The sequence below is a fragment of the Apteryx rowi genome, unplaced genomic scaffold (assembly GCF_003343035.1).
Source record: "Apteryx rowi isolate R43461 unplaced genomic scaffold, aptRow1 scaffold_4, whole genome shotgun sequence".
NCBI lineage: Eukaryota > Metazoa > Chordata > Aves > Apterygiformes > Apterygidae > Apteryx > Apteryx rowi.
Genome location: NW_020450529.1, coordinates 521,299 through 536,089, shown reverse-complemented (window position 1 = coordinate 536,089; position 14,791 = coordinate 521,299). Strand labels below are relative to the sequence as shown.

The 14,791-nt window shown below is 45.5% G+C and overlaps 1 protein-coding gene across 1 annotated transcript in view; it reads right to left on the bottom strand.

Annotated features, from left to right (window-relative positions):
* Nucleotides 1-14,791, bottom strand: part of PLXND1 (plexin D1) — a gene marked incomplete at its 5' end in the record, with an annotated part of 94,448 nt that overhangs the window by 61,568 nt on the left and 18,089 nt on the right. Inside the window, 7 exons of the mRNA XM_026074995.1 lie at nt 2,244-2,346; nt 4,116-4,224; nt 5,717-5,891; nt 7,405-7,534; nt 8,219-8,319; nt 10,561-10,692; nt 13,710-13,913. Coding sequence (XP_025930780.1) covers nt 2,244-2,346; nt 4,116-4,224; nt 5,717-5,891; nt 7,405-7,534; nt 8,219-8,319; nt 10,561-10,692; nt 13,710-13,913 — 954 coding nt within the window. The remainder of the gene's footprint in view (nt 1-2,243; nt 2,347-4,115; nt 4,225-5,716; nt 5,892-7,404; nt 7,535-8,218; nt 8,320-10,560; nt 10,693-13,709; nt 13,914-14,791) is intronic.

Genomic DNA, 14,791 nt, shown 5'->3' with positions numbered 1-14,791 from the left:
CCTACCCTGCCTCTGCCAGCACTTTTCCTTGTACTCCAAGGAGTCCGTTCACCTCACAGAATCACAGAATCACTGAGGTTGGAAGGGACCTCTGGAGATCATCTAGTCCAACCCCCCTGCTCAAGCAGGGTCACCTAGAGCACATTGCACAGGATTGCATCCAGGCGGCTTTTGAATATCTCCAGAGAAGGAGACTCCACCACCTCTCGGGGCAACCTGTTCCAGTGCTCTGTCACCCTCACAGTGAAAAAGTTTTTCCTCATGTTAAGATGGAAGTGTCTGTGTTTCAGTTTGTGCCCATTGCCTCGCGTCCTGTCGCTCGGCACCACTGAAAAGAGTCTGGCCCCATCCTCTCGACACCCTCCCTTCAGATACTTGTACACATTGATAAGATCTCCTCTCAGCCTTCTCTTCTCCAAGCTAAACAGGCCAAGCTCTCTCAGCCTTTCCTCATAAGAGAGATGCTCCAGTCCCCTAATCATCTTTGTGGCCCTTCGCTGGACTTGCTCCAGTAGTGCCACATCCCTCTTGTACTGGGGAGCCCAGAACTGGACGCAGTACTCCGGATGTGGCCTCACCAGGGCTGAGTAGAGGGGGAGAATCACTTCCCTCGACCTGCTGGCAACACTCTTTCTGATGCAGCCCAGGATACCATTGGCCTTCTTGGCCACAAGGGCACATTGCTGCCTCATACTTAACTTGGTGTCCACCAGCACTCCCAGGTCCTTCTCAGCAGAGCTGCTTTCCAGCAGGTCAACCCCCAGCCTGTACTGGTGCATGGGGTTATTCCTCCCCAGGTGCAGGACCCTGCACTTCCCTTTGTTGAACTTCATGAGGTTCCTCTCCGCCCACCTCTCCAGCCTGTCCAGGTCCCTCTGAATGGCAGCACAACCCTCTGGCGTATCGGCCACTCCTCCCAGTTTTGTATCATCAGCAAACTTGCTGAGGGTGCACTCTGTCCCTTCATCCAGGTCATTGATGAAGAAGTTGAACAAGACTGGACCCAGTACTGACCCCTGGGGGACACCGCTAGCTACAGGCCTCCAACTAGACTCTGTGCCACTGATCACAACTCTCTGAGCTCTGCCATTCAGCCAGGTCTCAATCCACCTCACTGTCCACTCATCTAACCCACACTTCCTGAGCTTGTCTATGAGGATGCTATGGGAGACAGTGTCAAAAGCCTTGCTGAAGTCTAGGTAGACAACATCCACTGCTCTCCCCTCATCTACCCAGCCAGTCATTCCATCATAGAAGGCTATCAGATTGGTTAGGCATGATTTCCCCTTGGTGAAGCCATGCTGACTACTCCTGATCACTTTCTTGTCCTCCACATGCGTGGAGATGGCTTCCAGGATGATCTGCTCCATCACCTTTCCAGGGATGGAGGTGAGGCTGACTGGCCTGTAGTTCCCTGGGTCCTCCTTCTTGCCCTTTTTGAAGACTGGGGTGACATTGGCTTTCTTCCAGTCCTCGGGCACCTCTCCTGTTCTCCATGACCTTTCAAAGATGATGGAGAGTGGCTTAGCAATAATGTCCGCCAGCTCCCTCAGCACTCGTGGGTGCATCCCATCAGGGCCCATGGATTTGTGGGTGTCAAGTTTGCTTAAATGATCTCTAACCCACTCCTCCTCCACCAAGGGAAAGTCTTCCTCTCTCCAGACTTTCTCTCTTGCCTCCAGCGTCTGGGGTTCCTGAGGGCTGGCCTGAGCAGTAAAGACTGAAGCAAAGAAGGCATTCAGTAACTCTCCTCCTCCTTTCACTTCAGCTTCCCCATCTGCTAAAAGAGGATCAAAATGTACCACATGGTGTTCCAAAAATTACAGCACGCTCAGCACATGCTAAATAAAGTGAAGTTCAAACTGGGGACCTTGACGTGAGATGGTCTGTGTCCTATCTCCAGCCCCCATGCTTATCCGTGTTTTTGGAGAACACTGCAAACATGGAACATGCAGAACAACACTTCAGAGGGGCCCTTGCAGCTCTCCATCTGCTAAGAACTTTAGAAATGCAATGTGTATTATTACATTACAAACTGCAGAGACTTACCCAAGGCCACACAGAAAGTCAGTGATAGAGAATCTCAGTTCTCTGAGCTGCCCCCACCCAAAACCGTAGAGTACAGGGCAGAGCTGTAAAGCCAAGGCCATCTGTTTCCGTTCCCCCAGGAAAAGAAGGAAAACAATAACAACAAAATAGCAAAGTGGGAAGATCTCACAAAATAACAGTTTGATGGGCCTTACTTTCATCTGCAGCGCATCTTCGCATTGCGAGTGGTTGGAGACACACATGTACTTCGAGGGGCACCAGTAACACTTCCACCGGGTTGAGAGGCAGCTGGTGCATCTGAAATGCCAAAGGTGCAGTGAAAGCAGGGCAGATTTCAGGCTGTTCAGTGGAGCCAAACCTCAGTCAAATTAGAAATTTTCACACATTGTGTTCAATCTTTAATGGTGCCTAGGAAAAATCCATCTATTGAAGGTGCTGGCATTTTCTCTCTTCCTCTCACTGCGAGCTGTGACTGGAGATAAGGTCAGTCACTCATGTCCTGATGTTGGTCCCCAGCACAGCATCAAGATGGCTAACACCACAGGGCAGGCAAGGTGACAGTGCCTGTGGCATAACCACCCTGGTCCTAGATCACAGGGAGATTCAGAGCAACCAGCTTTGGTCTCCTCCCCTATTTAATAAAAAAAAATACGCTTTTATCCTTTGTCAGATTCTGCACAGAGTCAGTCATGTTAATTCGTTACAAAGGCTCTTCTCCATGGTTTTATGCACGGTGTGGGATCTCAAGCTGGCAGGACCACTGGGATCACAATGATCAGACTGCCTTGCTATATCCTTGAAACATGCACAGACTTCTGTGGGTGGAAGCCAGACCCTTCACCTCGCCCCATCCCATCCTGCCTGATGAAGGACACATGGCTACTCCCACACAGCCCTGTAGTTGGAGAGATGACTCAGCATGGCACACACATGGCTTGTTCGCCTGACTTGTCTTGCAAACCAGAGGACAAGCAGACTTTTTCAGTTTTAAGCAGAGCCAAGGATATCCACTGTGTCTTTGTCCTCTCCCCTCTAGCTTGAGGCCCACTTCTCTTTCTGCTTCTACTCCTTCTCCCTCTGCAGTGTGGCCTTTCTCAGCTCACCCTTCCCCAGACCATGCAACAAGCACTACAAGCCTCCTTCTCCTTCCAGCAGCCCAAGAGTCCTGTGCTGCTGGCCTGTTAGCTGCTTTGGGCTCCATGCCACATCTCCAGTGCCCCCAGACTCTGCCTCCTGCAAACTCCCCTTGTGCTTGTTGGTTTTCAGTCCGAGGGATCGGTCAGAAGCTGCTCTTGGAATATGTCAGAGGGCAACCACAGACAACAAGATGCTTTCTAGAGGTGGGTGGAGATGGATGGGGCCATTTGGCAATCAGAAGGCATGAGTCTGGTCTTGCCTAACCTTTCTGCAGCCAGAAACCCTCCCTCCCCTTGGCACAGCACAACCTACATGCTTCCACAAAAGCCTCAGGCCCTGGCCTGTCCCCAAAGGACATTTCCATATTCCTATGACCTGCTGGCAATGGCTACACTATAAATAATCTACATTAGCTTAAATGCAAATGCAATCTTCCCCAACACCCTTTCCCTCATACTGCCCTGCAGATTCCCACAAGGGATTCATTAGGAAGATTAGTTCAGCATCCTAAGGGTTAACAGAACAAGTTTCATATAAAAATATTACTCGCATTAGGGGGAAAAAAAAAAAAAAAAAAAGCCAAAATGTCCAGATGGCTTGAGACGCTGCTAGGACCCTTCCTTTGTAAATCCCTGGCAGTGCAACAACTACATTCCTGCCAAATCCTGCCCAGGCCTCAAACTGTCCCGCTGGCAGGGAGACTGTTCTCGCTCAATTAACCCCACAGTGAGGGTCTTCAGACTGTGCACATACACCTTTTTGGTTTTGAATTGCTCAATTTACCCTGGTGCAAAGGAGCAGGAGATACAACCATCCGTTCTAACCTGAGCCACTGTAGTGTCACCTACTGCCTGTCAGCGCTCTGTCACCTTCCCTTCCCAGCAAAACTCCTTTGGTGGCTCTGCTGTATGTAAACTGAGATCACTTACGCTCTCTTTGGGTAAATGTTTCCAGTTCTTTTGCAATCGTAGATGGTGAAACTGGCCCAGATAATATTTTTGTTGTTGACCCGGAGAGCAGTTTCGACGATCACGTGGTCTGAAAGAATCAAGCCAAAAAATACTGGATTGCAAGAGTCTCTCTCATTCGTGCTTAGTCTTAGAAGACAAGACAGACCCTTGGGAAAACAACATCTAAATCTGATTTGTTTTCTCTAGGGCTTCCTCTGAGTTGCATTTCAGAGCTTGGACCATTCATCTTTTGCCCTCTGACTTGAAACTATTCACTCTTAAATCAACGTTTTACATCACCCTCACCAGAAAAGAACATTGTGACTTTCAGCAGAAAATTCCGAAGTGTTGTGCAAATGTTAATTAGAAGAGTTAATTATTGTCTTAGCTTACAGTAGGTGCTAAATGATATCTCAAAAAAAAAGAAAAAAAGGTAATTAAAACATGTTAGTTAACATGTTTTAAAACCCCGCTCATTTTCACCATGACAACAAACCTGCAGAGAAGAGTGGAAATCCCTTTTTTGACTACTTAACATTGCTACACTAACCCTCCTCCCCCCAGATTGCCCCCTTTTTTTGCAATTTTGCCATAAAAGCACCAGGGACAAGACACAATGCCTCTTTCAGGGGATGTACAATAAATCAGTGCATTGGATTCCAGAAATTCATTTGGACATTGCTGTAACAAACAATACAAAACAGTTAATGATCTTCCATTCTTTGGATAGCAAGGGAGAAAAACAATGTAGCTTTACAGACTGGCCTATAAAAAGTGGGATTTTCAAAATGACTAGCTAATTCCTCTCCTACTGAAGTCAACCATCTTCAATAAAGCATTCACTCCAGTCTTGAAAGATAAAAATTTAGTAAGCACTCAAGTCTGGAATGCAGTATCAAACTTTTCAGAAGGAGTTATAAAACTGGGGTGTCTCAGTTTCTATCCAGCCAGTATCAGATATTATAAGCTTGATTTTCAAGTCTCAGCTGACTTCAACCAGAACTGCAGGTGCTCATCACCTCTAGAGCATAGCTTCCAGGTAGCCTCAAGATGGGCATTCAGTTCTGGCAGCATCTAAAATTAGGGGGAATACTAGCAGATCTCAGTCTGGCTTTTGATTACACAAATGGGATTACAGTTTCTGAGCTGTCTCTAGTTACATATTTGCTTTTCTTCCAGAACTTATCCTGAAAGGTAGTGCATATTTGGAAGAGAAATTAAATAGGAACAACTGAAAATGGCAAGATTATTTCCACCAGGCTAAAACTTATTTATTTTAGTATTTACTGAATTTAAAGCAGAAGCTTTTAACCAGACAACAAAAGATAAATCTTGATAAGTACATGAATTGGCTTTTGAATTCCACTATTTGAAACAAAAAATGATAGATTTGAAAATACTGTCAATTCATGTTAAGATGGTGGGACTCCCACACTTTAAAGTGACATGGCCTATAAAACAGAAGCAACCTCCCCCCTGCCGTATGCATTATTTGCACATGCAATTAAAAAAAAAAAAAAAAAAAAAGAAAAATTATTTCCAAAAAAAAGTGGTTAGAATGTTTTTTTTCCTCTACATACCTTGGTTGTCTGGAAATGATGGATATTTTTCTCGTGGAAGTAAACTGCAATAAATGAATTGGTTTACATAATCTCCGGCAACTCTGGCTACCGTGTGGATATTATTCCCATAATCACACGATATGTTTGTTCCATTCAGGTTTGGGATTGTTCCGTTTATTTGTATTATCAGAGCCTATATTTGAAGAAAAAAAATCTGTTATTATTGTAAAAATTCATACAGAGAATTTGAGAATGATTTGCAAGCTTTTTATAGGCTAGCAACTCCTATAAGCACAAGTCTACCGGTAGCTATTATCTTCCTTTTTATACATTTTGAACTCCAAAAAGCCATATGCATACAAAAATTTGCTTCAGTAGTAAAATCTCTGTCACTACAAATTTCAACAAATGCAGCTGGTATGTTATCAGCTGGCATTAAAAACTAGCCAAGGACTTTATTGGATGATCAAAGACAAAAAGAAAGTAAAGGCTAAACCCTTCCCATCTGCCCAAGTTGTCCTCAACCGTCTCTGCCTGGACAAGTCCCTTTTTGCTCAGTTCCCCCAACGCCTCGAAGAACGGCTCGTGCATTGCAGCCACTCACGGGGGAACCCCAGGCAGCTCCAGGAAGGAACTGCTCATGAAATGGAGTAGGAGGACGAGGAGTGGGGGGGAAAACAAAACAAAACAAAAAAACACCCACAATCCCTGCTTTCGAGTGTCTAAACCTTCCAGCTCTTATCAGTCCGTTTAAGGGGCCTTTGGCAGGGAGATCTCCCCTGCCCATCAGAGACTTCATGTAATTCTGGTGCGAGGGCTGCTGCAAGCAGGCAGTAAGGACACTAACTACATCCTTCCTTGCTACACAGGGACTGAACGGGCTTCAGGTGGTTTCTTTTTGCTGTCATTCTCCAAGGTGAAGGAACTGAAAGTTTGGCAGAAAAGGAATCCCTTAGTAGAGGATCACATTCTCGGCTGGCACACTCCTACTGCATCCACTAGCATTTCCTCATGGACCCTCTAACCACATTGTTATGCATTAAAAGCAGAAACCAAACTGGTGTTCAAGGTCTTGTGGATTGCTGATCTAAGTTCCTTCTCTCCAGCTGTGTTCCTGGGCTCTGGCCCCTATTGTTGCCTGTTTATAAGCCATTTCCCCTGTTAGGGCTTGTCAAGGACTTTGGCACAAAAATTGGAGGAGGGTCTGTCTCTAAACAAAAACCATTGAAATTATGGGCATTTTTACTAAACATTTTTGCATATTAAATCTTATTTTTGGCAGATAAAATGTTTTGATGAAAAAGTTAAATAAATATAATTAAATTATTGTTAAAAATAGTAACAATACAAAAAAAAAAAAGAGTTGATTTAGCTGCTTGCAGCTGGTCATCTGTGTTTTGATCATAGTAAGTTATTCCAGTGGGTCTAACTAGTTTAGCAACTTTAAAAGTTCTGTTTACATACACCTTTAGCAGATGACACCCTACTGATTTCCAGGGTGTTTAAAGTACAGGAAGTCACTTTTAGGTGCTTCTGAAAATCTTGCCCTGATGCTACAACATACAACCGAGCTCAGCATGCCCCATGAGCCATCTCAGAGCTTCGTGGAGGGGTGCTGTGATGCTAGGTATTTACGAGCCCCGAGTGCAGGTAATGACTCTATGGGATGCTGCAGATTATTAATTTAGTATCCATATCAAAAGTACCGGGTTCTCTTTGTCAATATTAATTTCGGATTCCAAGATGGTCATGGAAGGGCACTGCTGCACTCCTTCACTTGCACTCGCCCAGAAACTGGCCTCAGTGAAATTTGTACACTCGTGCTGCAGCGAACACCTGAAACAGGAGAACAATTCATGGTTGATTGTTTTTAAGATAGTTGATAAAGACGTTGAAATCGTTACAAGAAAAGATCCCAAGAAAAACCTGCGCTCAAGTCTTTTTCCTCCATCCACAGAGTTAAGTCTAAAGCTTTGCTGCTGTGTTTAAAGTGTCTGGTTGCCATCATAAGAGTGTGTACTCCCATTAGCATCAACAGAATACCTGGTTTCAGTATGGAAGAGAGCAGGCCACACTGAATATAAAATAGAAAAAGAAAAGGTGACATTTTGTCTGCATTTTGTCTGACTTGTTTCATTTGTAAATGTGGAGTCTAATTTTGTTAACTGCTTTTTGAGTGTGGATTGTCTCCTATCCACAAGCAATTGCAGAGGTAAAATATGGTCTTTAAGTAGGTGTTGGCTCTTGCAGTCCCATGGTTGGATGCCTGCAAGCTATTCTTTGCACTGGCAACCGACTGCAGGCATAACAATGCAGTTACAGTCAAATCCTGGCTCAAAAGTGCATCCCAACAGTTTGAGACCAGATTTGTTTTTAAAAGCACTGCATGTATTTGGTAAAAAATGGACAAAGACTAACAGTAATGTGATTGCACAGAAATATAAAAAGCACCAAAAATTCCTGGCTGGACTAGTGGGCCAAAGAATACACCAAAATGTGCTAAGACTCAGTAAGTCCTACCTGGTTTCCATAGTGCACCACCCACAGTAAGCGTCAGCTGCGGCCAGGCACTCCGTACACGTCGCATACTGGTTGCAGGTAGCCACCTTCACCCGAGTCATCTGCATGACAACAGCACTATTTCTTCAACACATTTTAAGATACCACAGAAATATTCAAACTGACTGGGATGTGCTGATAAGGCCAAGTGCAGCTCGTAATGAGACACCCGAGAGAGTGTCAGATTACTTTACCAATTAACCCAGACCAAGTATTAGAGGATATACACCAAGGAGCAAAACTCGACCCTACCCTGCCCCCCCTACCCTAGACCCTTGTCCGAGGTGGTGCACTATGCACACACCACGCACAGAGGATTGGCATGGATAGTTGCATGCTACTGACGGTGCCCCTGGGCACAAGCTTACCCCCATCTGGAGGCCGTGCACCCGCACGGACACGCTACCAGCGCTGGGCTGGGAAGCACACCCCGGAGACAGGACTGGCCAGTGCAGGAGCTCAGTAAGGCGCACCTGCAGCTTTGAGCTGAGCTGCTCCTTTTTAGCCAGCATCTTTGAACTAGATGTATGATGGTAAGGTTACAGAAAGTGACACAACACCCTTTTGATGATTCAGATGGAGATGGCTTGGGTCACAATTTCACAATTTATCCCTCATTGTGAAAAGTTCTCATTCAGGCTTAGAGAGAGATCCCTTCTAGACAGTATCTGGCTATTTATAAAATGACCAGAAAGCAAAATCATTTAGGAAACCTTAATTTATAAGGAAATCCAAGTAACTCTGCTGACTTGCACTGCAAGAACGTTTAGAGGGAAAGCATGTATTAGTTTCTGATTTTTCCTCCTCAATTTCTAAACATTTGGGAAGGAAAACTGAGTAACTTGATAATTTAGGAACTGACAACATGATTTGCTGAGAGCCCTAAGCTCCCAGCAGACAAGAGCACCTCAGACAATGGCTCCTTGGCCTGATTCTCTCACTGCCCGCTGTGGTTTCCTGCTCCCACACACGTGTTGTGCTCAACCTCCTGCACACAAGCCTGTCAAGTTCCCAGGGAGCTTCCCAAATGCAAATTCCATTGAAAAAAAAAAATTAACTCATCTGATCTACTGGAAAAGAAACAGATGAGAGCACCACAAGTGCGGTACTTAGGGTTTTATCAAGCCGGGAATGAGGACCACAGCATGGTCTGGGTTTTGAGAGTTTGAGAAGAGAACATCTGAAATATCAGCTAAAGAGGCATCCTGGGAGAGTTCTGTGAAATGATAATGACCAATCTGCAGGGAATTAGGGCTTGGAAAATATAAATGCAACATATAACATTTGTGGCTGTGCATCTGTTTTGACAGATTAAAACGTAATTCAGGACAAACCACCAGAGCTTGAAGCACTTAGCTCTTGCCTTCCTCCTCTGCTCACCTGACAGAAACTAGGCCATCTGTTTCTACCTGCTGTGGCATTCACAAGTCTCTGAAGAGATCCCTCCTCTCCATCCCAGCCCTCCTGTGAGTTAGGTTATACAGAAACCTGCCCTAAAGATCATTTCTGACAGCAGATTTTTGTTTGTAGGAACTTTTAAAAGCCTCCTTAAGGCTGTGTACAACATTTTTGGTTTTCTATGAAGGACCAACCTCTGCTTATTTCTGCAGTCCCGTAAGTGTGACTGGTTACAATACCTTTCACTGTTCTTTTTATCTTACCAACATAGAGATAAGAAAGCCACAGTGGTTAACAGAAATCTTCACTAAATCTTGCCCAAACTCCAGTGAATCATTGCAAGGCAGGAAAAAAAATCTATGCACTTTTAATACATTTTGCACTAGGAATAAGACTGGCAAATCATAATTTAGTTCCCCAACGCATTCACCAGTTTGAAGACATAAAGATCCAAACTACACCTGAATCTGGACACTGAAACAGTCCAAAGCAACTGCAAAAGCTGAACACCTGCAACCTTTTATAACAGGTTTTGAAACGTGGACCCCCTGCTGTGTTACCAGATTCTGTGCAGAAATGCAAGTACCAGCAGGCAGACTAGAGGAATGGCTGGTCTCAGAACGTTACTAATTTGAAGAAATTAAACAGTTCAAGGAAACAGTCTGTTCTGTACGACTTCCACTCCAGACAGGAGAACCAAAAGGTACAGGTATACCTTCTGGAAAGGTCTGAGCCAAGGTACGAGCCAAACTTTGGCATCACAAGCAAACCTCTAAACTTTTCAGGTCTGCCCGTTAATATTAAAGCAAATATTATTGTTCCTCTCTGCCCTCAACTTCATGCTGAACACTAAATCAAATGCGTTTTCCTCAAAGGACTGTTTTCCTGAAGAATAAAGATCTCACCTGATAGGATGTCATCAGATAGAGGTAGGTGGAATCAGAAGGATCAAACTGCATGATGGGATGAACAGGCTCTCCATAAGCCACTGAAATGGATCTCCTGCTAATGATCTTCATGGAACTGTCCAGATTAATCTATAGTGAAAAGAAGCCATTCACTGAGACCATATTTCAAACATTATGGGGAGGAGATGATGTTTTCTCTGTCACAAACAAGAATCAAAATGGTGTCTAACAATGCTCTGTTCAAAGCATTGTAATGCATTACAGTGTTCAAAGTATTGTAAATCTCTAAACGCTTTTTAAGCTCCACACACAGAGCTTTACTGAAAAGCCAACGCCATGGTACAGGGAAGCCACTAAGTGGTCCAGAAAGCAGATGCAATGGCCAGGAGCACTGTCTAGTGATGAACAAACCTCACATCCCTTGGTCCTTCTGGTTCAAAAGCCTCTATTTAAGAGACTGCCTGGAAAACTTCTAGTGTAAGGCTCTATCCATGGCATGACTTGACTAGATGACTGTTTTCAAGTTAGCGCAACATCAGCATGGCACAGCAGTGTTACTCTTGCTACCCTAACATAAATGGCATCAGTCTTTAGCCTTCATTACATAAATGCTCACTGCTGTTACAAAGAACGTTTTATTCCCAAAGCTTAATGAAAACAGTGAAAATCAGCAATGTGGCTGTATAAGATGGCATCCCCTACTCCCTGCATATTTGAAAAATATGTGCTGTCATTTCTGGCTCAAAGAAGCTCGTATCACTGTTAACTCTAGAAGACCATGACAGCTGCAGGAAGAGAGCTGAATTCTACCTTGCCTCATGAATCACCAGCTAAACCGCTGGCAGTGATGGAAGAGGCAGCAAAAAAATCAGCCTTCCTCTCAGATCCCAGAACATCTTGGCATTTGACTTGAAAATTCAGAAAATTAAATGTGGCATTGCTGAGAGGAAATAACAATAGAGCTGCACAGTTTTGCATGATAGTGACTTTTCAGCTTAAAACAGAAAGGGATTCAGGAAAACTCCTACCTCCTTTCTAGCCAGGGAAGGCAATAATTTTAAGGACCAATATGCCTCTTCTCTCTAAAGTCTGTATTAATTAATATTGAATTCATTAATTATTACATTAGAGGAGCATCCACATGTCCTATTAAGATAGTTAGCACACACTCGAAGCATAGGGCTTCCTTGTGCTAAGCACTGCATGCAAACACTGTAAGCTACTATGCACAGAAAGGGAACTATCATTATCCCCATTTTGAAAACTAGCTATCAAGAAACTAAATAATTTGCCTGAGATCACCCAAGATGTCCGAGAAATGAGCCCTGAAGCCTTTCATTTTAGCTTTAGGACCATCCTTTCTCTCTTCTTGCTGAGTTTTTTTCTAACACTTGGCTTTTTCTAGGCATCTATCCCTAGGTCCCTCTGCCTCATGGGTCTCGTTTATACTTGCTTTTTAATCCTCACACATTTTGCACTGTATCTACACAGAAGTGCAGCTCTGCCCGGGGCAAGGAGCAGCAGCAGCAGCACAGACCGAGACTGCTCACCCTCTCACCACAGAGTAGGGCTGGATAACATGCCCAAGGCCACCAGTCCATGTGAGCAACCGCATCCCCCATTTGGCTACATTAGTGTTAGCGGGAGCGTAGGGGGAAAGGGTGAGAGCAGAGACAGCCTGCAAGACGTGTCATGCTCGTAGGCCGGAACTAATCTGGGTGAAATTCTGAATAATCCCATCACAGCGGCTCTTTCTACAGACTTTCAGAACTTGATAGGGGGGTGACTTGCCAGAATGCCAATCCCTTGTACACCCTTGTCTCTTTAAAGGATATTACACCCTGCCACACCTTCACACAGACCACTGCTGTCCAAGCACTGTTTTTCCTTTAATGACTTTGCTGGACGTGGCAGAGATAATGGCCCTCATGAAATGCCCGTCTGCAGCCTATCTGATTAATTCCCCATACACTTGGCAGCCATAATTGCTGCTGGCAGGAGCTGGTCAAACACTACTTCTGCCCCTTTGCTGTCTTTTCTCAGGCAGCAAATCTGAACGATAACTCACACAAAGTATCTTGCATCCCGTGCCAAATAACAAGGAGCCCCGAAGGTAAAAGGGCTTCTGGTTATGCAGCTGTGTTGCAGAATTAGATTAGAGCTATCTGAGCAAATTATCCTAGCAAAGGGTAGCCAGGAGCCTCTCTCTAATGGAGGTTCAGCAGATAAGGCTGCTTTCTCTGAAATGATAATGGAAGCAGAGTTGTTAATACTGTGTGAACAAGGGCTGCTCTGCGTGTGGTATGTGCCTCTCTCCAGGCCTGGTGCACCTGGCTACGATGCAAGTTTCCTCCCACCCTCATGAATTACCTGCCCCTTCAGGCAAAAATCAAAGCAGTGAGTTTCTTGGATTGGTTTTCTTTTCTTCAAGCATTTTGATCCAATATTCCACATTATGCACTATTAACTCTACGCTGAGAGAACAGGTATCAGCCATTTTTCTCCTCCAGGATTTTTTCCCCCTTCTCCTCTATGGACTTTTGATGCTGAGACTACACCAAACTCTTGTGACTAGCTGGAATCAAAACTTTCTTTGGTAAGGTTCAAGCACTAAGGTTAAGGAAATCTTGGCCTTGCATCTTGGCTCTAGATCAAGGGAACTGCATTGCCCTACATTGCCTTTGGCACTTCATTTAAAATAAATACTTCAACTCCATCAGATGCAGGGATTCACACTTGCTTTCGACTCAGCACTGATGAAGTATCACTTGGTGATTCCCTTGCCTACACGGTGCTTTGAAAAGCCATCAGCTCAAGAGAGAATTTATTAGAAGAGCTGTTAATAATTAAATGCTGCACAATAACATTTTCAGCATAGGTTTCATCAAGTACATTCTGCTCACATGGCAGCCTTGAACAGTAATTAACAGACACCAATCACCTGGCAGCATGTATCACTGTATAGCTGCTCAGCAGAATCCAATTACTTATTGCCAAATGAAAGCTGGTACTAAGATAAACCTGACAGATATTTTCCTCTATACAAGTCAGAAGCCTTAAAGGGAAAAGTCCGATTACCCTCCCTCTCCCCACCAACCCTCCTTCCCCAGTGCACTTCGTGCTTTTTATTCCCGGGCTCCGTTTACCTTCAGGAGTCCTCCATTCGCCGTGCCCAGGAACACAACAGTGTAATTATTGACACTGGCGACTGCCACGGACGTGAGGCCGTTGTACGTGAACACTGGCGTAGCTGTGACAGGATTTATGACGGCTAAAGGGTGCTGCAGATGAGCTGCTCCGCAGTCCAGCTGCTCCGGCTGTAACTGCAGAGAGACATGCATGTCAAAGGGCTGCAGCAAAGCAAACAGACAAACAAGAGCCAGATCCTGTTTGTGCGTCGGTGCACACGCCAGCTAGGACGCAGGAGATGTCTGGCTGGAGCAACAGGCTCCTGCTGGAGTAGCCACCAGCAAAAAACCCCTGCATGACTAACAGCGAAACCCAAAGGGAAGAGCAGCCTCTGCTCTAGAATGAATCTAGAAGCTCTTAATGACTTTGACAATACTTAATGCATTGCAGGTGAGGTTTTTTGAGTGCTGAAGATTGACCTTCCACAATGGCGATTTCTGTTTCTGGGACGGACCATTAGTTCGCCAGCAGCAGGCTGCTCCAGCAGGGCAGCCCCAGCCGCGGCAGCTCCCTCTCGCCAGGCCCGTTCCGCACGCGCAGGGACGCTGGAGCCGCGCTGTGCCGTGGCGGGTGCTGACCTAACCCCATTCATCCCTGTCCCTCTAAGACAAAAGGTGACGAGGAAAGCTTTTCAAATAAAAGAACCCAAAATATTATCTGCCTGCAAGCGAGCGAGGAAACGAATGAGAACGGAGCTGGGGGACCACCCTTGGTGGAGACGCTCCGGACCCTAAGTGCAGATCTTGCTGCTACCGCGGTCAACAGCAACGTCTCCACGGGTCTTAAAGGGCTGACAGGGCGCCTTTAGTCACGTCACGTAACGCAGAGACGCCTACATATATAAGAGTAAAACACACCGTACAGCTCGGAGGACACAAGCTGCCCATTGAGGGGCCCTGAGGCGCGAGGATGCCAGAGCCGGGCCCAGGGTGCGGCCAGCGGGTACGGCAGGCACAGGCCGCTGGGGCGGCAGGAGCCGGCAGTGGCCCCAGCGCCTCCTCACCCCCCGCGGGCACGAGCACGAGCACAGCCGCGTGCG